The following is a 25,950-nucleotide window of genomic DNA, read 5'->3' on the forward strand; positions in this document are numbered from 1 at the left end:
CAACTTTTATAATACTTATTTCTATTGTTATAATATTTTATAAATTTTAAGGAATATGACAAAAAAGAGATTGTAGGTATTGAAAGGGGGGTCTATGGGAGGAGCAGTGGTACAAAAGGGAAACAAGAATGTGATTCAGTTATATTTAATTGAAATATGTTTTTAAATGTTAACAAATTCAGATAAATTGAAATCATGTAACTTTTCTCATCATAATGCAATAAAAGTTTAAAAGAAAAAATAAAAAAAAAATAATAAAACTGACCTTGTTTCCATGTTAGTTACTGAACAGAAGCAATGGGAGAAAGAATCAGCACATTACCAGACTGTCTCGTTGTCTGCATTCAGGGGCAGTTGTGCTTTACATTAATGACATGTTTGTGTTGCTTATGGGCTATTTCAGAGTCTGGATTTGTTCTCTTCTCCCTGTAGTGCGTCTACAAGAAAGCGGCTGCGTTTGTGCTGCGAGCAGTTGGTAAGCACTCCCCCCAGCTGGCGCAGGCCACAGTTGACTGTGGTGCTCTGGACTCACTGGTCATCTGCTTGGAAGATTTTGACCCCGGAGTCAAGGAAGCTGCAGCCTGGGCACTTGCGTATATTGCAAGGCATAATGCAGGTACTGGGGTGTGCTTGAAAATAGACTCAAGTTTAACTTTACTAGATAAGAACAGTTTTGTTTAATCATTGATGGAGTTTTAAAGGTGTTGCTGGACATTAGGGGAGAGCTGTCTTGAAGGATAGCCACACCATTTTGGATCACATAATTACAAAACACTTCTACATCTGAGTCCTAACAGAAGGGAATCTGAAGGAGTGGTATGGCAGAGTGGAACTGGCAGCCAGTAGCACTGATACATGCCTGTAATCCCAGTATTCAAGAAGCAGAGGCAGAAAGCTTAAAGTGAATTCAACAAGCCTGGGTTACACAGCCAGACACTGTCACAAAACCAAAGCAAACCAAGCCAGATAAGCAAAGTTCAGCCGTCCAACCAGATAGATAGATACATTCTTAGTAACTCGTCAGAAGATTGTTTCTGGTTTGTCATGCTCTGAGCTCATTGTCATTCACGACAGGACATTTTAAGCCAATCAAGGAATCAAATCACATGGATGACTGATGCAGTAAGATGTTGTAGAAAATGTTTTATTCCCCTGTGTTAGCAGGAAGGAGGAGGAAGAAAATAAGGGCAACACTCTTCTAAAAACTAAAATCCTAGTGTGGTCAAGAAGATGAGACGGGCTCTCCTGGAAGATGGGCTCTCCAGAAGACGGGGCTCTCCTGGAAGATGGGCTCTCCAGAAGACGGGGCTCTCCTGGAAGAAGCTTGTGCAGACACATGATTGAGAAACGATATGGGCCGGTGGGGGGGCACCCACTCCATCTCTCTGTAGAAGCTGCTAAAGAATAAATGACAAATGGCTTATGAAAATGATCAGTTTTGCCAGGAATAGGCATCCTGCATGCTGATCAGGGCAGGAGAGCCGCGAGGTAGGATCTGAATTCCAGGACAGGCACTGTGCTTAGCTGTCGTGTGTGAACTCAGCCACCCCCTCATTTGAACAGAGGTTAGCTGACAGTCCTGAGGTTTGTAATGAGGGTGGTGAAACCACAAGCAGAGAGCTCTTATCAGTGCTTGGCATGTACCTGGTGAATGCAAGATGTCCATAGTATTAACTATTGGAAAGGAGACCATAACATTCATGACTTTAGCCAGGTGTGGTGGCATGTACCTGTAGGCCCAGCTACTGAGGCCAGTCAATACTGCATAGTAGGGTTGAATCTTGGAAGAAAGAAAGAAAAAGAAAGAAAGAAAGAAAGAAAGAAAGAAAGAAAGAAAGAAGGAAAGAAGGAAGGAAGGAAGGAAGGAAGGAAGAACTAGAGAAAGAAAGAAATGAAATTTTTTACATTGGAGGAGGAAGTCCAAATTGCATAAACTAATGGAAAACAGTTTGTCGAAATTAGTGGCAGTCCTAGGAGAGGCTTACTCCAAACATCTGCTTCAGAAACTGGTCCTGAGGAGCTAATATTAAAGAAGGAAAAAGCTGTATGTGTGGAAGTGTTATCATAATGTTACTTATAGTACCAAAATGCCTCAAATATTTGACAAAAATTGAGTGGCTAAATTATAGTAATCCGCTTAATAAAATCTCATTTTACAAAGTAAAAAGTAGTTAGAGTCCCTACAAGGTAATGTGGAAAAGTAAGTATAATAAATGGTGGCAGTGAGCAGGATACAAGGTGAATAAGTAAAAAAAAAAAAAATTAAATCTAAAAAAGATAAAAAAATACTAAAACGGAGAAAGTTGCATAATACAGTTACAATACTGTAAAGTGAGTCTTCTTACAGATGTAGACTATGAAATGCACATTGCATTACTAAGCTGGTAGAATTAAAATGTTGTTGCTTCTAGATTTTCCAGTGTGTACAGAGAACAGTAGCTTCTGTGTATGAGGCACTGGGATACATTGTCTCCCTTTGACTATAGCTGCTCTCACTGCTTCTTCCTCTACGTGAGAGAGGCTGACTTAGAGAAGAGGCCTGGGGTGATATGAAGGGAGGTGTGAGAATCCATGTCTAAATCTGTGTGCTCCCAAGTCCATGTTAGCCGCTGTAGCACATAGCTGGGCTGACCACTTCCTGATGATGCTGAAGGAACACACAGAAGCAGGCAGAGGCTCTCTCTCAGGCTATGTTTGGTTTTTAGTGGGGACAGGATGGAAATAGAGCAGCAGGAAACTAAGCTGAGGAAGAAAACTCTTACGTTTAGAAAAGTTCATATTAATTTCCATCCCACTGTATCTGGAGTTTGGAAGTTGTTAGCTTGTCATATAATGTGTTGAGAGAACTCAGTGTTTCCAGTCAGAAGACAAAAACTTCACAGTTGGGTTAAGTAGGTTCTGATGAGTCAGGGGACATGTTCCACACTATGCTGAGTCTCTCTGAGTAGTTCATAGAGCTCTGCGGAATGGCCACATAGACACATTGGTGGGGAGGTATCAGGGATGTCCTGCCCATCTTCCTTGATTGCCCAGTCTGGGAAATGTTACCATGGTTCATAAGTAGGACCCAACTGAGGGATCACACTCCACTTTCTTTGGGTGACTTGGATCCTATGTGGAATTCCCACTGTAATGTAGTATTTCACTGTAGTTAGAGGCCTCCAGTCGAGAGGCTCCCCCAAAGAGATCACTGCTGATTTCTCAGAAGGAAAGGGAACTGATATCCAGTCCCACAGAAGTCACCAGTCACAACCAAATCAAAGACAGTGGAATATTTGCCCTCAAATAACTGGTTTGTCCCTCAGTGTTTTCCTAAAAGTAGAACATGCCGAGCTCACTTGGGAAGATCCACTCACTGTTCTCTTATGACTTCATGCTAAGGCAGGAGACAGTTTTAAAATGTTTTAGATCTCAAGGGAAAAATGCCAGAGGAGGTTTACCTTACTTAAGGGTAAGAGGAAAATAAGGTTGGAGGTCTGAGGTTGGCCCTTTTCCCCCAGAATGGTCCCCTCTTCCTTCCTTCCTTGTTACTCTTTCCCACTTTGCTAACTGGTCAGTTACAAACAGGTTAGCTAACGGAGTCTGTTACAATTTTCAGGACAATTTTGGAGACAAAAGTTGCTGACCAGAGGCATGAAGGATTAGCAAGAAAGGGCAGTAGGATTGTAGCCCCTGGGCAATGAGGCAAGCAGGCACAGAGAGATGCCCCAGGAGCATCCCAGGTTGCAGCCTCAGAACCTCAGGAGGCCTAATTAAAAGACTGAGGCAAAGGCCAGAAATGGCTTGATGTTTTGAGGTAAACCTCTCTACAGCTAGGCTCAAAAATAAGTTTTAAGTGTTATGTGCTTTAGTTAAAAATCAGGCCATATTTATGTAGTAAGCTTTGGTTGAACTTAGAGGAGTACATTTGATCAGATATTCTACAACTCATGCATGGTTCTGGGCCAGAGTCCAGCTGAGGAAGATGTGATGGTGTGCCCAGAGGACACTGCTGGTCACCTGTAGCTTCCGATGGGACTCTAGGACAACCAATAGCTTCTCATAACCACCTCTGTGTTCTGAGGGGATATCCAGGGTGCTGTCCTTCTGTCCAAGCTCCCTATGATGTTAGTCCCCTCTGCCTCTAATTGCCAGGGCTTGTTTCCACGTGTGTGCTGTCAGTGACACAAAGAAGGTAAAATGGCCTAGGAAGCTATAATCAATTTTAAACCTCACATATTTTTGATGAAACTACCTAAAATCTAATTACCAATTTTCAAAGTAAGTAACTTTTAAAAGTGCAAGTTTTGATGATCAGTATTAGAGACAAGTGTTAGGAACGTTGCACCATTAGAGTGAGATTAGATGAACAGCAGACAGCCAGGGCCCAGCAAGGAATCTACCCTAGAGGCCTACTGTCCCAGGTACTGGGGAGGCAACGGGAAAGCATCCTGGGAGTTAGAGAGCAGCCCAGGCAGCAGAGTGAATCTTTCCATCTCAACAACACAAGAAAAGCCCTGCAGAAGGCTGTCTCCACTGGTAACTGTAGATATTTTTGGTTTTATATTAATATGTGATATATTATTCATTTTAATATTCATTATATATATTATATAATGAATTATATAATATTATATATATATTATATATATACATATATATAATATATATATGTAGAAGTGCTTGTGGTGCACACGGAGGAAATTAATCTTACAGGATCATAATGTTGTACATCTATTTGACCTTGACACTTATTTCCGAAATCCCTTTCCAATGACCTGGTGTCTCTGGTATGTTTTCGGGGAGTGGAGGCCAAATGTGTTAAGATATTATTCTACTTAGAACCGTATTTCACAGGGCAGTTATTTGATGGTCATCAGTAAACTGGTCACAGTAGGTAAGAATTTCACTGTGGTTTTCCAGTTTTAAAATCCATATGATTTTCCTGTTGTTGTTAGTAAGCTTTCAGTAAATAAAATCTGATTTTTTTTATTACAAAAAGAATTTGGGCTCTTACACTCTTGCTTCTCCCTTGCCTCTTGCTCTCTTGCTCCCCTCTCTCTACGTGGTCATGGCTGGCCTCTACTTCTCTACTCTCTCCTCCTCTCTGCCTTTCTCTGCCTCTAGTACTCTCTTACTTAACTCCTCTCCCCATGCCCTGAATAAACTCTATTCTGTACGGAAGAAGAAGAAGAAGAAGAAGAAGAAGAAGAAGAAGAAGAAGAAGAAGAAGAAGAAGAAGAAGAAGAAGAAGAAGAAGAAGAAGAAAGAAGAAGAAGAAGGAGAAGAAGAAGAAGGAGAAGAAGAAGAAGAAGAAGAAGAAGAAGAAGAAGAAGAAGAAGAAGAAGAAGAAGAAGAAGAAGAAGAAGAAGAAGAAGAATTTGGAGTGTAGAACAACAAAGTGTAATTATTTAACTTTGATGTCCCAAGGCACCTGGCCTATGACGTACCTAGTCACTCAGCCTATAACAGTAGTGACATCCTCATCATGGGACTCATGAAAAACTCAAGGGGCACTGGAGTGTGCATTTCCATGTCTTTAAAAATATTTTAATCATAAATGTTATTTACAAACATTATCTTCCACATAAAGAGAAGCATCACAGTTCAGAATTAAGCAGGCTTAAGTCTGTACTACTTTTGGACTTTGGTAACTTAGAACAGACATTTGGATTGGAAGCTGTGGAATTTCACATTAAATTTATACTTTGAGTACTGAATACATCTTCTTCATATACCTTCCACTCCAAACAAACAAATCTGTGATGAAACTAGAATTAGAAAATGATTAGCTTTGCATCCTCTTTCGTAACTCTTGTCAATAAGTCCTTCCGTCTCATGTTTAGCCTTTCTTTCCCCTTCTACATGTTCTGCAGCACCAGGTGTACATTTATCTCTACATACATACCTCAGTCCCATATATGAGAGAGTACAATTTTTTTTAAATTTCTGAGATTATCTGACCTTACTTAATATTATAATTAATATTATGACCTTAAGTCCATCCTGCAATTTTTAAAAAATAATTTTCTCTAGAGCTAAGTACTTTTCCATCATATATTCCAATCCCTTACTACAGAGAAAAAGTGGCCATAAATATGGGGATATAAATATCTTTATGGTAGGATATGTGTTCTTGGGCACATGCCCAGGAATTAAATAGCTGGGTCATATGGTAGTTCTCTTTTTAATTTTTTGAGAAATTTCCAAACTGATTTCTTCAGTGACTGTATTAATTTGCACACAACCACTAGTAAATAAGAGTTTCCTTCCCTCTATGTCTTCTTTGATATTGGTTATCAGATTTCCTGGCAATAGCCTTTCTGACTGGGATATCAAAGTACTTTTAATTTGTATCTCTCTGACAACTAGAGATATTTTAATAATAGTTATTGACCATTTTGTCTCTTTAAAAAATATTAGTTCATTTATCCATTTGTTGATTGGCAGTTGTTTGCAAGGTAGTTGATTTCTGTAATCCCTTGTAAGTTCTGCAGATCAGCTCCTTGTGTAAAGTGTGGCTGGTGTCTGTTTACTCTACTGATTGTTTCCTTTGCTTTAAAGAAACTTTTTATTCTCATATCACTGTATTTTTCTTAATGGATAGAATAAAATAAATTGACTAAGATCTCAGCCCTGAGGGAAAAAAATAATTGCTACAAATAGGCATAAAGGCATGCAGACAATGGGGCTAACATTGGACAGGAATGTACAGAAGTACACTACTGTATTAAAAGCATGCATGAGAGGCAGGCGTGAGGGCCAGCGATGGAGCTCAGCTAGCACAGTGCTGACTGTGTGTAGCTGGCTGGCCTTTTGCTACTTTGTGGGTTCTTCCTTCTTTCACCTTTTCCACCCCCTAATACTAGATAGGAGAGGAAAAGGATAGAGAGTAAAGGAAAGACCCCCGAATAAAGTCGGGGTGCAAAGGGGGTGACATTATCATTAGACTACTTTCTGCTGATCAGGGGCATGGAGTTCCTTGGGGCAAGTTTTCATCTTTGCTGTCAGAATATCTACTTTCTTCTTCTTGCTTCTTTGCACACGATTACTTAACAAACCTCAGCCAACAACAACCACCACCAACCACAACCACCCACCCCACCTCTTGGAGCTCTAGTGTTTCTATACCCTTTAAAAAGTCTCCAGAATTCCAAATGTCAGGCAATTGCAGAAACTACCTCTAGCTAGCAAAATTACACCCATGCTAGAGCATGAGGCAAATCGTAGTGGGCTGCCGGGAACTGTCCGAGTACAGCCCCACAACCCTACACCTGGGATTAAATCAAAAGCACATCCCTAATCCTGTATTTTTTAAAGAAACCAAAATTCTCACTACACATGTGTGATTCTCATTACCACACAACATGGGCGCGATATCACATGCATGGAACTCCAGTACTGGGGAAGTGAACACAAGGAGAATCAGACGCTCTAGGCCATGTTTCATCATATACTGTGTTGAAGGCCAGCCTGGAATACGTGAGAAGGTCTCAAAAGAAAACAATCACATAGAACGCATCACATAATATACACTAGGATAGTAAAAATATAAGGAATGGGTACAGTATCAAAAGCGAAGGTCACTAGAACCCTAGTCTAGACCCATCTCATTTTCTTCTTAAGGACCACTTGGGTGAGCACTGACTAGACTTTGGGAACTGAAATACAGAAAGAAGGCAATAACATGAGACATGGGAGAAGAGCCCTCTGACCCCTCTCCTTGATAATATTCCAAATTCTCATAGTGTAGGATTCAACTTTTGGTTTTATGTTAGTATTTGAGAGAGAAATATCTCTGTGTGTGGGGCGGATAAAGAAAAGGGTCTGGAGTGCTTGAACACAGTGCCGTGACATCCCACAGGGTCTGCAGTGCTTGAACACAGTACCATGACATCCCACAGGGTCTGCAGTGCTTGAACACAGTGCCATGACATTCCATAGGGTCCGGAGTGCTTGAACATAGTGTCGTGACATCCCACAGGGTCTGGGCCAGCCTGCTTCTTGAACTTCATTTATTTTCCAGTTCACATAACACCTTTTAAATATGGAGGGGGAAACATTTTAATTTGCAGCTGAATTTCTTGGACTCCATTAGGCATAATGCATTTGAAATCTGAAAGTACTCTGGTTGGGCATTTCACAGCCTAAGTTAGCTATTGAATGCTTGGGATTGTCATTGTAGGAATTGTGCTCTGCTGTAAGACATGCATAATAGCATAATAGCTTAACGCCATTTTTTTTTTTTTCAGGAAAATGCTAGCTGACAAATTTGGGGGACCTTTTGTTTTTATATGTACTTTTAGATGAATGGCCCAGCTTGCTTTCAAAGTGCAGAGTAAGTTAATTACATCAAAACTATTTACTCAAACAGTGTTTCTAAAGGTGTTAGGGTGAGAGCCAGGGCCCTTGCAGCCCTAACAAGCTAGGCTCGACCACCCATCCTCAGGAGGCCAATTAAGCAAATAAGTAATAGTGAAAGCAGAGAAAGGAGATTTATTCAGTGTGGTCACACTGGGAAGGAGAACAAGAGGTTCCAGGAGCTCTTTCCGGCACCATCTTAGAAGCCCTAGCAAGAGGTTTATGTTTAAATAGAAGGCACAGGTACACACACCTAAGCAGGCAATCCCCAGAGCGATCAGCCAGCCAAGCTGGTCAGGTTCAGCAGGGTACCTGTTGTGAAAACACTTGACGTCCATCTCTGATTTCCACACACATGGGCAAACACATACATAAACATGCATCCACACATAAAGTATATACACGTGATCAGAATATAATCATTGTACTATATGTTAAAATAACAACCAAGCTAAGCACAAACAAATGTCTACCATAGGGCCTGACTGAGGAAATCATGGCAATATGTACTCAGTGGGATTTCAGACGATTATGTTCGGTGAGGATTTGGAAGCTCGGTGGTTACGAGCGGCTACTTCCAGAGGACCTGGGTTTGCACCTACTGCAACTCTTGCTCCTCTGACCTTCATGGGCACTTATGTGCACATACCCACACAGACGCCTGTTACACAGACACACAATTAAAAACATACATATTTAAAAATTGTTGGGTTAGCTCCACCTCTAGAATTAAAAGTACACAGTGAAGCAGCCAGTGTGCGGTTGGGTGGTGCTGGGGGCGGGGCCCTTTTAGGAGCCACTCAGAGAGGCTCAGTAGAAACTCAGAAATAGTCCTCTTTTCTAAGAGCCTATGTGACTTTTGTCTAAACGGGGTCTTTTTATGTATTCCTAGCTGTCCTGGGACTCATTATGTAGACCAGGCAGACCTTGAACTCACCAAGATCCACCCACTTCTGCCTTCTTCACGCTGAGATTAAAGGTGTGCACCACCACGTCTGGCATCCAGTGAGACCTTTCTAATCTCTAGTGTCTTACTCTTGCTTGGTTTCAGTTGCCTTCCTCCTTGCCCTGGTTCCTTAGAGAGTTCCGTCAGAACCTTGTAAACTTTGTACAGTCTTCTCCATCCCCCTGGGTTTCTACAAGACAGGGACTCTACCTAGCTCTGAGCTGAAGCAAAAGTGAATACCAATAAAGTCTGAATGAAAAACATTGGCATTTCCCATAAGGATTTTGTTTTTAACATTGTAGGCTAAGCGAAATCTCTATCAAGCAAGCAGATAACGTGAAAAAACTTGTAGATATAAAAAATGCGTTTTATAAAGATCGGATTTCACTTACTTTACTGTGCTGGATCCTTTTTCACTCGGGCACTCTGGACCTGCTCAGGAGCTTGGCTTTGCCCAGTCTCAGCTTAGGAGCGTCCGCGGCTAGGCTAGGCTAGAGTGGTGATGGGGGCGGGGCTCAGGATGCTTCGAATCCCCTGCTTACTGTCCTGCAGGCTATCACCAGGATAATTGGGCTGGGGATACAGTTCAATTAGTAGAGGGCTTGCTTAGCAAATGCCAAACTTGGACCCCCAGCAGCGCTGTGAAATGGTATGGTAGCTAACAGTCTGAAGCCTCAGCAGGAGAATCAGAAGTTTAAGGTCATCAACATTATGAGGCCGCAGGCTTGGGATACACAAGTCTGTCTCTAAACAAACAAACAAACAAACAAACAAATTAAAGTTTGGAAATGGTCTACTTATGTATTTGATTTTTATGGCTAGAGCAAAATCCAGCCAGCCCATTTTAAAATTGAAATAGTGCAAGTTATTGTATTGTGACTTCTGGTGCTTTTATAAGAAAACAGGTTAAAATATATCTTATGTTTACAGGGCTTGAAAATGTAAAGTTAAAGAAATTAGGTTTCCAGAGGAGTTGCTGAATTTGTATGCTAATGTGTGTGTGCATACACACACACACACACACATACACATATACACACACACATACATACACACATACACATACACACACACATACACATATACACACACACACACATACATACACACATACACATACACACACACATACACATATACATATACACATACACACACACATACACATACACACACATACACACACACACACACACACATACACACATACACATACACACACACATACACATATACATATACACATACACACACATACACACACACACACACACACATACACACACTTTTTCCCCTCCCTTCACTCATTTTGAAAGCCTCTTCACTTAGGGTACTTTTTTTAGCTCATGAGTTCTCAGAATTACTTCATTTTGCTCGGATACTTCTCTATGTATCATGCGTTAACAGGAAAATCAGTGAGTGTTCACTTTTAGATTAGCCCTGTTCCTTTGTTGGCTAACATTCCCTCATTTCTTGGTTTTCCCCTTGGTTCTCTCTCGGTTTTTCTTATATCATCACTCATCACTGTGGCGATTCTTCCTTTATGAGACCCCCCTAAACATAAACGTAAGAAGTAAAGGTAGAAAGAACATCATGTGTCCACATCTGGAAAGCCTCTGCCCAGGTCGTCTTGGAAGGTATAAGACCTAAGCCTGAGGTTGTAAAATGCTGGCTGGGTTTGAAGCCTGCTCAAGGGGGATGTGTTTTATTTGGCAGCATTATGTTGTCCCATGCAGAGTGCCTTAAAAAAATAAAGTTGCTCACACTTAAAGGGCAAGGTACTGCAGTTTAGACCGGTCTGACAGCAGCATGTCTGTATTCTCACACACAGGGCTAAGGCTGGAACTGCGTCCCTCGGAGATGGTGACTTCCCCTTCTCCATTGCTCCCAAGTGCCCTGCTTTCCTTACTTCTTCAGGCTTTATATTTTTAAGTTGTTTTGCTTGGGCCCAGTAGGCATTGCATTTACCACCTTTGGTCCAATCAGACAACTTTAAGAAGTTGCATAGTTAAGAAGTGAGATTAAGGGCTGAATGTGTATCCCAGTATTTCACAGATGGGTAAGGCCTCAGGTGCCCTTTCTTCCCCAGCAGTGTACAGAGCATCTGCTGGCTCATGAGAGCTGGTGGAGAAAAATAGCTTGTTTCTAAGTTAAATACACAAAGTTAGAGATTTGAAGCTAGGGTCCTGTGCTGGCTGTTTTTAGGTCAACTTGACACAAGCTAGATAGAGTTGTCTGAAAGGAGGGTTGCTTAGCTGAGGAAATGCCTCCATAAGATCCAGATACAGGACATTGACACAAGCTAGAGTTGTCTGAAAGGAGGGATGCTTAGCTGAGGAAATGCCTCCATAAGATCTAGATACAGAACATTTTCTTAACTAGTAATTAATGGAGGTCCAGGCCATTGTAGGTGGTACCATCTTTGGGTTGTTGGTCCTGGGATCTATAAGAAAGCAGGATGAAGAAGCCATGATGAACAAGCCTTTAAGTGTAACTCCTTCATGGCCTCAACTCCTGCCTCTAGGTTCCTGCCTTAAGTTCCTGTCCTGACTTCCCTGGATGATGAATAATGATATGGAAGTGTAAGGATTTATTTAAAAATAAATCCTTTCCTCTCTAACTAAGACAGTTCATAGATAAGGGAGAACATAAAGTGTTTGTTTGTTTGTTGTTTTGTTTTGTTGTTGAGACATGGTTTCTCTATGTAGCCCTGGCTGTCCTGGAACTCACAATGTTAGACCAGGTTGGCTTCAAAGTCACAGAGGCAGGTCCATTTGCCCTTGCCTCCCAAGAGCTGGGATTAAAGACAGGTAGGCGTTTGTTTTCATCTGTCTGGTTACCTTACTGGATTTATTTTTCCAATTTCATACTATAACCTGCAAATCCAATAGAATTATATTTTGTATATGTGTCATATTTTCATTATCTATTCAGTTGATGGACTTCTAGACTGGTTCCATTTCCTAGCTATTAAAATGGCAATAAGCACAGGATTTCATGTAGCCTAGGCTAGCCTCAAACTTGCTACAGAGCTGACAGTGACCTTGAGCTAACCATTATACCTACCTTCCCAAATCTGTATCACAGAAGTGCACCACCATGCCAATAAAATATATATAATAATGTATTATATGTTATTATACATTATTATATTATATAATTATTATATAATATATTGTCATATAATTATATATTAATATACAATAAAATATGCTTATAAATTAACTTTGAAGATTAATTTAATATTTAAGATAAACCTAAGGTATTTCCAAGTACTAAAGATAAACATCTTGGCTACTCTTTAAAGATTTTTTTAAAAGATTTATTTATTATTGTAAATAATTACACTGTAGCTGTCTTCAGACACACCAGAAGAGGGTGTCAGATCTCATCATGTGTGGTTGTGAGCCACCATGTGGTTGCTGGGATTTGAACTCAGGACCTTTGGAAGAGCAGTCAGTCCTCTTACCCGCTGAGCCATCTCGCCAGCCCCTTGGCTACTCTTAAAAAATTTGATTTTTTTTTTTTTTTTGAGATAAGGTTTTACTATGTAGCCCTGACTGACCTAGAACTCACTGTGTAGATGAGGCTAGTCTGGAACTCACTGTGTAGATGAGGCTAGTCTGGAATTCACAGAGCTTTGCCCGCTGAGTACTGGGGTTAGAGGCATTCCCTAGCCCAGCAGTGGTGGCACATACCTTTAATCCCAGCACTTGGGAGGCAGAGGCAGGCAGATTTCTGAGTTCGAGGCCAGCCTGGTCTACAGAGCGAGTTCCAGGACAGCCAGGGCTACACAGAGAAACCCTGTCTCAAAAAACAACAACAACAAAAACCCAAACAAACAAACAAACAAAAATCCCTAGCACACTGGGACTACTTGTTTGTTTTTGACACCATCTTCAGTGAGCAACTGTGTACATACCAGTCATTGCTTTCATAAGCATGTTAATTGAATAGCCAAAAGCTGGCTTCTAAGATAGTTTTAAAATGAGCTCCCTGAGGAGAGATGGCTCAGTAGTTACTGAATGCTCTTCCAGAAGACAGGTTTGAGTCCTACAACCACATAGTTGCTCAGGATCATCTGTAACTCCAGCCCCAAGATTTGACATCTCTTCCTGGTCTCCTTTAGCACCAGGTGTGAATATGATACACACATGCAGGCAAAACACCCACACACAAACAATAAACAAAACGAGCTTCCTGACATTTCTCGTAGGAGTTTTAGATGTACATAGTTTCTGAATGTTTGGTTCTCACTGCTTTTTTTGTAGAGTAGACAAGCAAAGGAAAAGGAGGGGAGAGGGAGAGGGCATAGGTGGGCAGTGCTTCCAGGGATGAAGGTTCTGTATTCATTGTCTCGATGTGCCACAGACCCAAGGCCTGGCTCTGCTCTGAGCTTATAGCGGTCTCTTCCTGCGTTCACCTGGAGCGAGTTCTAGTCTAGAACAAGGATTTAATTCTGCTCTACTTCCTCCAAGTCTAGCCAGGGTCCCAGATGGTAGTAAGCACTCTCTGAATACCTGGCATATATGGCAAGCATAGGGGAGGCAAGAATTGTATATTTGGATGTTTTTAGCTGTTGGTTACTGAGTAGTGACTTAAGAAATAAGAACTTTTGTATGGAGTTTATGCGAGAAGACATAAAGTTCAGAGTCAAGGCATTTTCAAGCTGGATGCTGTCTTGGAGGACCCAGATGTTTTTCATTTCTGTACTCAACCATCAAAATGTTGGTGATGTCACCCACAAGACAGGGTTGGTGGTCAGATGGCATTTGCAGACGTGGCCATACCCAGCCAATAAACGGTGCTGTTTGCTATTGTGAATCTCAGCATACTGCAGAGACGCCTTGGCAAAGCTTCCAGTAGATTTCATCTGAGGTCCTTTGGCCAGTATGACTCCCTCACAGACAGACATGCTGGGTAGACATGCTGGTCACTGATCTCATACACCAGTGAAAGCAGTGATTGGGAAAAGGAGAAAGACATATCACTGAATATAGAGAAACTGAAGGCAGAATGTGTGCACATGGTACAGTGGAATCCCAAGCCTAATGTGCCCTTATTTATGGAAGAGCAGCTAATAGAGAATGCATGACTGAAGGTTATAGGTCAATATTACTTCTAAGGAACACCATGTAGCATTCAAGTGCAGACCCCAGCACTATGGGCTAATGCAGGTGCTTGAAAACTTGCTCATCTTGCAAATCTTTCTCCAGGGACTTCCCAGCAGGGAACAACACAGCTTTCAGAAGTTGCAGAGCAGCATGGGGAGCTAGGTAGCTTTTCAGGACAGTCTGCTTTATTATTAACAGTTCACCATTCAGGTGGTAGATCATGTGTCACCCTAACATTCAATGAGAAAACAGGTATAAATCTAACATAGATGCTTTGTAGAAAGAACCTTGAGTTTTTGTTGTTAATGGCTTATTTACTTAGCTGGGGATAGCTTACTATTTCAATTAAAGAGTTGAACTATACCGTATGTTCGTTAGTCCTATAACTGTGTGAGAGGGAAAATTCAGAAGTGAATTAATCTTTCCACCTTCTGTAGATAAACATCTAGCCCATTGCCTTAGCTTCTTCTCTATTGCTGTGAAAAATGTTGTAAGGGAGAAAGGGTTCATTTGGCTCCCAATTCCTGGTTTCAGACATCCCGGCAGGGTAGTCACAGTGACAGGAATTTGGGAGAACTGGTCACGGTACACCCACAGTCATGAGAAGGGAGGAAGGATGGGAGAACTGGTCATGGTACACCCACAGTCATGAGAAGAGAGGAACAAATGCAGTCATTTGGGGTGGTGCTCAGTTTGCAGACTCAATCTTTTTGTTTGTTTGTTTGTTTGTTTGTTTCGAGACAGGGTTTCTCTGTGTAGCCCTGGCTGTCCTGGAACTCCCCCTGTAGACCAGGCTGGCCTTGAACTCAGAAATCTGCCTGCCTCTGCCTCCCAAGTGCTGGGATTAAAGCCCACCACTGCCTGGCTTCAGACTCAGTCTTATAGGGCTCAGGGAATAGGATTGTGTCCACCATCAAACCAAGTCTTCCCACACCATTTAACTTAATCAGGATAACCCTTTTTAGACATTCTCAGAGGTTAGCCTTAATCTAAACAAACCTTCACCTGGAGGTTTGCCTCCTGGGTGTCAAATTGACAGGATTAACCACCACACTCATTATATTCCAGGAGGCACCTATCAATTGATAATACCATAAACACCTGTAGAATTTGGGTTAAGTTGAATTCCTCAGGAACCTGTTAATTAGCAGGAAATTTGAGTGTTATATTTAGAAATGACACACACTGTTCTTTATATTGTCTCCATCTCCTTTGGGTGGGTATGGCAGAGGAACAGGGATTGGCTTCTGTGCCAGCGCCCTGTCCATCTTCTGGCAGGTGCAACAGCAGACCAGAGATGCTTCTGAGGAGCATGCTACATTGCCATGCTGTATCCAAATCTTTCTGATAATATATTTGCAAAAAATAAAATTCTTTTTATTTCCTCAGGTTTTTTGAGATTGTATATAAGCTTCCTATCTATATCATATTACGCACCAGGTTTTTTTTAAAATTAAAAAATTTGCTAATGAATGTATTAATTAGTAGAAGTGTGTCACAGGTTCCAGAGTTAAATGAGCCTATTACATAATAACCTGCCATTAATATGTGTTTAGTGAAAGAATAAATAAAATGTTGATACATTATTGAGTCTTCCAAGATAATTATGATAATTTAAGGAAAACAAATTATAGATACTAACCTGTATTTGCTAACATTAGTTTCTTTTAGAAAATACAGTCTTATCAATCTTTTGAACAATTAACTTTTTCCCAAATTAAATATTTAAGTGATATGGTAAGTAGCTATGTTAGCTTATGCATCACTAGATATATGGGGAAATAAGAATGTAATTTGGAAGGAAGAGATTAGAGAAATGATGTGTGGAATTCAGTGAGACCACACATGCATCAGGAGTAGAACGTGTAAGTGGGCAGAGCTTTCCTCTTCTCAGACTGCACTTACTGCACAGAAGGTTCTGCTTTAATATTTCTCATTCTCCGAAGTGTAATGTTATTATTTCATAGTTGTTATTCTTGGACATATAAGTAAATCAGTGTTACATTTGTTCGTTCTCTGTATAGCATGGTTAAGATAAATATGTCCCTTTATCTTAATAGTAATGTTAGTATGAAAATATGTTGATAAGTTGTAAACTTAATTTTAAAAAGTATTTTAGAATACAATGAAAAGACAGCCTTTCATTTTGTATAAGGTATTTTTGAAAATATTTTCAAAGTATTAGAAGATGAAAGGAATTTAACAATAGACATTATTGATCCACGAGTCATGCTAATGGTTACTCACATAAATAGCACAAAATACTGCCTCATTAGTGCAGTTGGTAAATTTTTGGTACTTTAATTTTCTCTGTTATTGTAAACCATGCATAAAATGCTTGCCTATTGAGAAGTGCAGAATTGCCAGAGCTTAAACAGCTGACATCTGCTTACTCTCTTAAAAAAAAAAAAAAAGAATAACAAGCCATTTCAGCCTAATCTACCTCAAATGTGTTCATGTAAATGGAGGTCCATCTATTGACCTGTGTTCTTTTCAGCTCAGGGCTGGTCCACATGGTTTATGAAACCAGAAAGGCTGATTTGAAATGCAGATGTCGAGAGAGTGAAGTACACCCTCCCCTTTTTTCTTTGCTGTATCTGTCAGGGTGAAAGATGGCTTGCACAAGGGTCAGTCACCCATACTCACTTAATTACTTTTCTTGGACCCACAGAACTGTCACAAGCTGTGGTGGATGCAGGAGCTGTTCCTCTTTTAGTACTCTGTATCCAGGAGCCAGAGATTGCTTTGAAAAGGATCGCTGCCTCCGCCCTCAGTGACATCTCCAAACACTCCCCAGAGTTAGCGCAGACCGTCGTGGATGTGGGAGCTATTGCTCACTTAGCCCAGATGATCCTCAACCCTGATGAGAAGCTGAAGGTATTTACAAGTGAGGTCAAGAGACACCAGACAAGCCAGTGCTCTAACAACCCAAGGCAATGAAAATGGGCAGTAGACTAACTTTACAAGGAAAAATGATTAGCAAATACCATGGGCAGCACACACAAATAGATCGTGTTTTGAGTCTTTTAATGTAGAAATAATGCTTTGGGTGTCACATTTAAGATATTATTTAAAAATCTGTGTGCAATGCTGAAGATTCCAAGTAGCATTGGTTTTAACATTAATAATTAAAATAAGGCATTGGCCTGCCCCCAAATAACTCAGTTGGGATAGTCTTAGACTGAGAACAGGGCAAAAAGGTTTTCTAGCCTATCACTAGAATATTTGAATTTCTTATGAAAATCGCCATGCTTATCAGGTCTTCTGGTAGCTTTCTAAACCTACCAGTTAGACAGCTACATATGTATAGTTCTTAAACTATTAACCTTAGCTAGGCGGATGGGGTGTTATTTCAGATGGTGCCAAGAGCATGCCATAGAGACATAAATTCTGCTTGTTATTGTTCTACATACCACACACATCAAATTAGTAACCTACGTATGTGTAATTAATAAGGGATATTTACCTAAAGGTCCTATATTTTACTTACATGTAAAAGGTTTTAAAGAACTCAGTAGAGAACTAATATCTTTAAAAAAAAATTGAGTTTGTGACTAAGATACGAAAGTCCCATGGCTCAGAAATCTTAAATTGTGCTAAATACCTGCGTGGCTCTTTGTTTTCTGATAAAGAAATTAAACTATCATAAAGCTGAATTCCCCCCGAGCTCTGAGGTGGACTAGTGGATCTGTAATGGTCTGCCTCACTTTGTTTTATTTGTTGCTCATCAGCAACAGGTCCTCGCAGCGCTGAGTCACATCTCGAAGCACTCTGTGGACTTGGCAGAGATGGTTGTGGAGGCAGAAATTTTCCCAGTCGTTCTCACTTGTCTGAAGGACAAAGACGACTTTGTGAAGAAGAACGCTTGCACTCTGATTAGAGAGATCGCAAAGCATACACCGGAGGTAAGAGCAAAGCAAACCCAAACAGAGCGCCGGCCTCGGGATGAAGTTAAACTCAGGCCTCGGGATGAAGTTAAACTCACTTTTGATTTTTAAATCAAACACCAGTTTGTCTATGAGGTCTGAGCTTGCTCCGTGCAGTCTAACGAGGTCATTGCTCTTCATCCTCAGCACTGCAGATGTTTTGGATGAAGTAGAGTGGATGCTCACCAGTTCCAGGGCTCTGCCCACTTGATTGCATCGGCGCCCCTCCCCCACGAGTAGTAACAATGAAACCTGACTCCAAACGAGGTCAAACGTTCTGCAGAGTACAAAATCACCTCCATCCGAGATCCACTGAGTTGTATTAATGACATCTGAGTTTAAAATACAGTTTCTAATTATTGCTAGCTTTCCATTTCTAGATTGTGAGGAGACTCCGAGCCTCCATCGTCCTTATCATTTTGTGACAGCTGGGAACATGGGAATGATATTGGCTCTGTAGGTTGGGACCAACAACAGAGGCTCCCCGGCCTGCTGTGGCACTCAGATAGCTAGCTACTCTAATGTGATTTTCTGCTCTGAGTTTTTAGATGTGAAAGAAAGACAAACCAAGCCTGTGTTGATTTTGAAGTTGTCTCCCTTTTCCTGTGTGTATTTTGACTAATCTATTTTTTATTTCATTACATGTTAAAGTAAATGTCATCCATCATCTCTCCGTAGTTGAGATTTTCCAGAACCGAAGTGCACTCAGCTAGTAACCACGGTCGGTGTGTGGGTAACTAGGTCAGATGTCAAGTCTAATGTCTTTGGACATTGATTCATCCTTACACTCAGACATTCTGTGGTTAGCTAGGTATGAACTAGTCCTCAGCTTAGTGTCTAAGTGAGGAATTTTGAAATTCATTACAATGGAGATAAAAGTTGTGTCTTTTTTTAAAACCACATAATAAACTTTTCCACTGTGAATATTTGGGCATTTGAAATGGCTGCTTATTATGCCTGAATATTTCTTTAATAGATGCAGTGCCCTTCTAGAGTGATATTCACCTTTACCAGATAGTTTTAAGTGCTAAGCAGAGTGTGGCTGAGTCATATCTAAAAACCATCTTGTGCTGTCTGGGGTCTTACTCTGTCCTCCCAGCTCTCCCAGCTCATTGTTAATGCAGGAGGCGTGGCCGCTGTGATCGACTGCATCGGATCCTGCAAAGGGAACATTCGTCTGCCTGGCATCATGATGCTGGGTTACGTGGCCGCTCATTCTGAGAACCTGGCCATGGCAGTGATCATCTCCAAGGTTAGTGCATGTTTCAGTTCTCCTCAATTTCATGATAGAACCATAGGCTGACACCAGGGGAGCAAACATAACTGGACGCAGTAAAAGAATTGCCTAAATGTGTTTAGCTGTTTTACTGTTTATGCATGTCGGTGTTGATTAGTATGTTTGCCGGGAGGGATCTTGGATGAAAGGTGTGAGTTATAAAATATGTGAAGCTTTCTATATCTAATATTGACTTTTTATTGAGCATTATTACTGTAATCTGTCTTTAATTATTATGTATATGTATATCTTGAAGAACCAATTGTGCATACTTAAAAACACTCTAGCTAAAAACTTCATTTAAATGACTTGCTCATCTGTCACTTCCATGCACCCAGAGGTCTGTGTCAACCGGGTCAGAAGATAGTGCTGGCTAGCTCTCTTTTCAGATGCAATCAGGCAATCAGGCATTCAGAGGGTACAGCAAACAGCAGTACTTTTGTTGTTATGCTCTGGAAATTTAGCCTTTTCTCAATTTACAGCTTTGTATGAACCCTCTCTATAGTAGCCGTGGCCCCTAGTAGGTGCTCACAAAATATGTTGGAATACAGATATGGATTTCCTGAAGACCACTTCAAAGACTGAGCTCACACTGTCTGCCGAAGCCCTCTAGGGGGCAGGGCTCTTATCAGCATAGAAAACCTGCTGCTGTTTGTTAAACAGAAATGGGGATTTTTTTTTCCCCTTGCTGATCCTCCAAACACAACGGAAACCGATCTTGATTTTCTACCTATTCCACACTGATGCTCCCTATACTGAGCCCTCTCTGTCCTGCGTTGCTTTTGTTCCTCTGTCACTGCAGAATGACTAGGGCAGTCAGTACTGCTGCTTTTGGAGGCATCAATAGGGATGAGCCTGGGGTTTTGATCCTTGGCTCCTTTGTCAGGAAGATGCCTCATCAGACTGAAGAAAGGGCTGCGGTTGTCTGTGCATCCTACATATCATTCTGAATCTGGCCAGAACACTCTCCCCTTCTTCAGTGAGGGCTGCTGCCCATCTGTCACTCCCACTGGCTTGGCTTTCCATTCTTTGAGCACTAAGGTGGAAGCAGAGGTCTGAAGCAAATCACACAGCAATGAGAGAGGCATTTCTTCTTTGTCCTCTGAGGGGTTTCAGGGACCAGTTGATAATATCTACTATTTCTGGCCCTCTGTTGCCTCTGAAGCACATTTACAGTTGGGGCCAGTAATGTGGAGCTTGGAGTGAAGAGCAAGGGCTGCTTGCTGCCCCTCTCCTCCCTCTCCTCTTTCCCAATCTTTGTCCTAAAAGCATGGGTTCTCTACCAAGTCACTCCATCTTCACAGGATGGAGAAACGGTGAGATTTAGGAAACTGAGCAGACAGACAGACAGATGGACAGACAGGAAAGGAAAGGAAAGGAAAGGAAAGGAAAGGAAAGGGGAAAGGGAAAAGGAAAGGGAAAGAGAAAGAGAGAAAGAGAGAGAGAAAGAGAAAGAGAAAGAGAAGAGACAGATTAAGAGGCTATGGGAAAGCACCTGCTCCTGACCTTTGCTGCAGCAGCACTAACATGGGATACTGGTTCTCACAGTACTACATTTGAAATAGTTACTATTGTCTCAAATTAACTATAAAATTATGAAATTAAAAATTGGCATGTTTATTTTATTTTTAGAACTTACTATTTTTATATGCATTTGGTGTTTTGCCTACATGTATGTCTGTGTGAGGGTGTCAGATATTGGAGTTACAGACAGCTTGAGCTACTGTGTGGTTGCTGGGAATTGAACCCAGACCCTCTGGAAGGGCAGCCAGTACTCTTAACCACGGAGCCATCTCTCCAGACCCCTAATATGTTTTTCCCCCCTAGATCTATAAACTTATTTTGAGGACTTTTGATAATATTTTTATTATTTAAACAAAATTAGAGTCTAAAACACAAAATGCACACACATGCCACCCATGTAACAAAAGCAACCTGGTCACATCTGGCCTGTGATTATGAGCAGAACTGTCGATATAAAGTAGACCAAGAAAAAAATAAATAAAGTAGACCAAGTCAACTGGAAATACAGGTTGTGCTTCACGGAAGATATTAATGAAGTATGGTCCATGTAAAAGGCTCTTAGAGTGGATTCTTGTTTGTATTCATCTGATTTTTAGTTTGAAGTAGTTATTTTACTTTTAGATTCACTGTACTCAGGGTATGTGCGTCGCTGAGGGTTGAACTGAGAGCTGTCCCCAGTCTTAACTTTTTAAACAAAGGAAAATAAAGTTTTCCGTCTGTCCCAGTGGAATCTGGTTTTGCCTGGTCTGAGGCATCTCTGTTGTTTGCTTAAATGCCCCTCTCTTTGGGGGCAGAAGCTAGTGGAGGCATTCTTATTTAAGTTGGATTGTTACAGGTAATTAAGGTAATTTAGCTCTCTTCATTCTATTGACTTAAGAAATGGTTGCCCTTGTGATGGCAGTATTTATTGAACCATTTAGGAGAGAGAGAGAGAGAGAGAGAGAGAGAGAGAGAGAGAGAGAGAGAGGAGAGAAAGAGATCAAGGCTGAAATGATTTCTGGTAATGCCTGAGAGACAGAGAGGACTTTAATCCTGCTCTAGATTTATAACTCTTGTTCTTTTGACCCCCACTGCAGGGTGTACCCCAGTTGTCAGACTGCCTGTCAGAAGAACTGGAAGATCATATTAAGGCTGCAGCTGCCTGGGCTCTAGGGCAAGTTGGGAGGCACACTCCAGAGCATGCTCGGGCTGTCGCCATCACAAACACGTTGCCAGTGCTGCTGGCTTTGTACATGTCCCCAGAGAGCTCTGAGGACCTGCAAGTGAAAGTATGTGCTTGCTTTTAACAGAATTAGGGAGACTGGGTAGACCCTTTCTCATTCTTTAAAATATGTGGTTCAAATATCATGGTTTTCCTGATAGACTTTGTTGCTTTTCTCAGTCAAGAAATACAAATCTGTCAGGAGAATAGGGTATCTTATCTCTGAAAACTGGCTATCCTTGCCTCCAGGGTCAGGGATGTCTTTTCAAGGAAATTTTGTACAGATAAATACTTGGATGTAAAGTGAACGTCTGGTTTTTGCATTCTATACTACTGTGGACATTTTCTATGAAATAGGAATGGAAGAAAAGCAGAAGTTTTTGAATTTGGGTTTGCTGGAGAACATTCTGTACATTTTACAGTAAAAACAAAACAAAATAAAACAAACAAACAAACAAACAAAAAACTGAGTCCAAAAGAATTTAAATTGCTTTCAAAAGATATAACTAGTTAAAGAATATTCCTGAAGGTATAATTTCCTTCTCCTAATTTCAACGTTAGCTGATCTTTTAATTCTGTGTCTTCTTTCTTTTTAAAATGTTTAAGATTCACAAAATTAAAAAAATTTTAACCATGCATCTTTTAAAAGGCAAATTATAAAAAAATATTACTGGCTGTGAAGGTGATTCATGAAATTGGCATATTAAGTAGGGTGGACTATTTAATAATTCTATAACTTCAAGGAAAGAAAAATATTTTTTAGAATACATATTAGGAAAATATGGAGTTCTTTTAACTGACTTGGGAGAAGTTAATTATAGCAAAGACAGTAATTTAAAATAGGATAAGCATGGCCAGCCCAGTGCCTTGGTGGGTAAAGGTGATCCCTGCCTAAGCTGATCAGTTGAGTTTCACCCCCAGGATTCACATGGAGGAAGGAGAAAATCTGACTCAGGCCAAGTTGCTGCAGGTATAAGCTTGCATCCTCCCATACATACAAAATACATGACAAATGTAATTAAAACCCAAAACGAAATTAATAGTAAAGTGCATTGAAATTGAATTAAATAAGTAAATTAATGACCAGTGAGACCTATGTGCTGACAAAGCAGCTTTGGATAGCAAAGCAGAAAGTCCCCTGTTGGAAGTTTTATCAGCATTGGGCCCTCCGGGTCTCCTCCAGTTAAACAGGTGTCTGCTTCTTCGACTTTCTGCTGAGAAATCCCAGACCCACTTGAAGTCTGATTTGTCCAGATCTGGCTGATTAATAATGCAGTCAACAGTAATTATAGCTTAAGAAACCCTGGCAATGTGGCTCCAAGGCAGCACTGGATAGTTTTTACAGTGCTACCAGTTAGTACAATGTATAAATTACAATGTGTAGTTTTTATGTCTAAGTGGTGCAGGGATTAACCAGAGAGCTTGGGCATGCTCTGCATGTAAGCCCTCAGTCGCTAAGCCAGCTGCCCTGCCTATAGAATTTTTTTTTTTTTAATGAACCACTGAGACATTAAATTGTACAAATATCAATGGAGAAAAATTAATTGAAAAAAAAACCTTACTTTTAAAAGTAAGATAACCTTTTAAAATTCTGTTTAAATTCATCCTAGGTGGTTTTGTTAGGCTAACTAATAGAAATGAAGTTTCTTTTGATACAGTGTTTACTTTCGGGAAATACACAGGGCATCAAGTGAACCTTTAGTAATTTCCCTGGCAACAAAATCTTCTCAAAGTTTGGAGTTCATCTGAACCACTTCTTACTGTAGGAACATCACTCTTGTTCTTCTCCAGGGTCTCTTGGAGTGTCCAGTGAAGTCTGTCAAGCCTGTTTGATTTAACACTAGCTCACTGAGAAAATGTGTATCCAAAAACATTAGCATCTGTCTAGTGGTATTTCCCATTTGTTACTCTGTGGCAGCTTTCAAAGAATAAAGCTAGCTCAAGGTTCATTTTGTCTCAAAGGCATGTCAGCTTCCATAAGCACTGGCTAATTGCTTCTAATCAGGGAGAGCCAATGAGCAGCCTCTTGTAATTACTCCTGTGTGGTCCTGTTTGCTGCCCTTGTGTTATTCTAATGCCCTAATGAAGAGTGAAAAGTCTATTATCTGACTACATCATCCAATATATTTTCTTTAGAGCACCATGCTAAAGCTTATGTTGGCATATGAATCCTTATGAAACTGTCCAAGGCGTTAACTCCATATAGACCTCCTGTTCTCATGGTCATACTTCCTATTGCATTTTACTAGCTTTACTGAAATATAACTTACATATCTTACCCACTTAAAGTATAAGATTCCATGGTTTTTAGTCTACTTACAGATTGTAAAATCATCACCACAGCTGACTTTAAAAGTTTTTCCCTCCATCAATTGTCCCTCCACATCACTTCTGCCCCCAGGCAACTGTTAATTTTCTTCCTCTCTCTCTCTCTCTCTCTCTCTCTCTCTCTCTCTCTCTCTCTCTCTCTCTCTCTCTCTCTCTCTCTCTCTCTCTCTCTTTAAATATGGAACGCTTCACGAATTTGCATGTCATCCTTGTGCAGGGGCCATGTTAATCTTCTCTGTATCGTTCTAATTTTAGTATATGTGCTGCCAAAGGGAGCACTTCTTCCTGTCTCTATGGGCTGACACAAAAAAACCTTTTGTGCCTGGTCTGAAGGAGTTTTATTAGCTTGGTGTTTAATGTGTATGGCTATCTTGCCTGCATGTGGTCTGTGTACCATGTGTGTACCTGCATGTGTGCCTGGTGCTCATGGTGGCCAGAAGAGGGCATCAGATATCCTAGAACCAGAGTTACAACCATTGTGAGCCACCTTGTGGCTGCTGGGAACCAAACCTGGGTCCTCTGGAAGACCGGCCACTATTAACCACTGAGCTGCCTTTCCAGCCCCTAACCTGACTTATAGACTCTTCCATAATGCATATCAGTCTTTTGTTCCTCTCTGTTGCTGGATAATACTCCATTGTTTATCATTCATCAGTTGATGACAGACACTACACACATGTTTTCATGTGGATGTATTTTTTTTAATTTTTAAAAACTTATCAGTGGTGTGTGTGTGCACATGTATGTATGTGCACATATGTATATGCACATGATGTGTGTGCATAGACACGTGTGCCATGGCTGTATGTGGAGATCGGAGGCCAACTCTGGAGTCCATTCTCGCCTTCCATCTGGAGATCAAACTCAGGCTGCTGTGTACAGTTGGGCAGCAGGCACATTTACGGTGTCTCTGAGCTGGAGGCATGCCTGCATTTCTTTTGGATATATTTCCAGAAGTGCAATTGGTGGGCCACTGCTAATGCTTTTAAGATTTAAGGAACTGCTGAACTGTTTTCTTATACAACCAACTTTTGTACATACTTGCTAATGAATTTTATTTATTCATTCTATCCTTTTACTATACTTATAGCTATACCAATGCATACTTTTGATTTCCATTTGCTTAATGGCCAATAGTGTTGAAAATATGTTCATATACTTCCTGGCTGTTTGTGCATTTAAATTCGAGTTTATATATTGAATTTAAATTTAAATTGAAAATTGGTTGCACATGCCTTTAGTCCCAGCACTTGGGAGGCAGAGGCAGATGGATTTCTGAGTTTGAGGCCAGCCTG

The 25,950-nt window shown here is 40.8% G+C and overlaps 1 protein-coding gene and 1 non-coding gene across 4 annotated transcripts in view; one reads left to right on the forward strand and one right to left on the reverse strand.

The window, feature by feature from the left end:
* Spag6 (sperm associated antigen 6) overlaps positions 1 to 25,950 on the forward strand; it is a 55,952-nt gene that overhangs the window by 20,721 nt on the left and 9,281 nt on the right. For 2 of the 3 annotated variants that reach the window (XM_031369111.1, XM_031369108.1), the window contains exons 4-8: positions 433 to 616; positions 17,072 to 17,277; positions 18,132 to 18,305; positions 19,426 to 19,578; positions 22,203 to 22,394. In XM_031369111.1, coding sequence (XP_031224971.1) covers positions 433 to 616; positions 17,072 to 17,277; positions 18,132 to 18,305; positions 19,426 to 19,578; positions 22,203 to 22,394 — 909 coding nt within the window. The remainder of the gene's footprint in view (positions 1 to 432; positions 617 to 17,071; positions 17,278 to 18,131; positions 18,306 to 19,425; positions 19,579 to 22,202; positions 22,395 to 25,950) is intronic. The other variant, XM_031369109.1, reaches the window with a different exon arrangement.
* On the reverse strand, positions 24,828 to 24,934 carry LOC116092643. Its single transcript, XR_004119385.1, has one exon. It is a non-coding gene; the product is annotated as a U6 spliceosomal RNA (small nuclear RNA).

Source organism: Mastomys coucha, unplaced genomic scaffold (genome assembly GCF_008632895.1).
Source record: "Mastomys coucha isolate ucsf_1 unplaced genomic scaffold, UCSF_Mcou_1 pScaffold15, whole genome shotgun sequence".
Classification (NCBI taxonomy): Eukaryota; Metazoa; Chordata; class Mammalia; order Rodentia; family Muridae; genus Mastomys; species Mastomys coucha.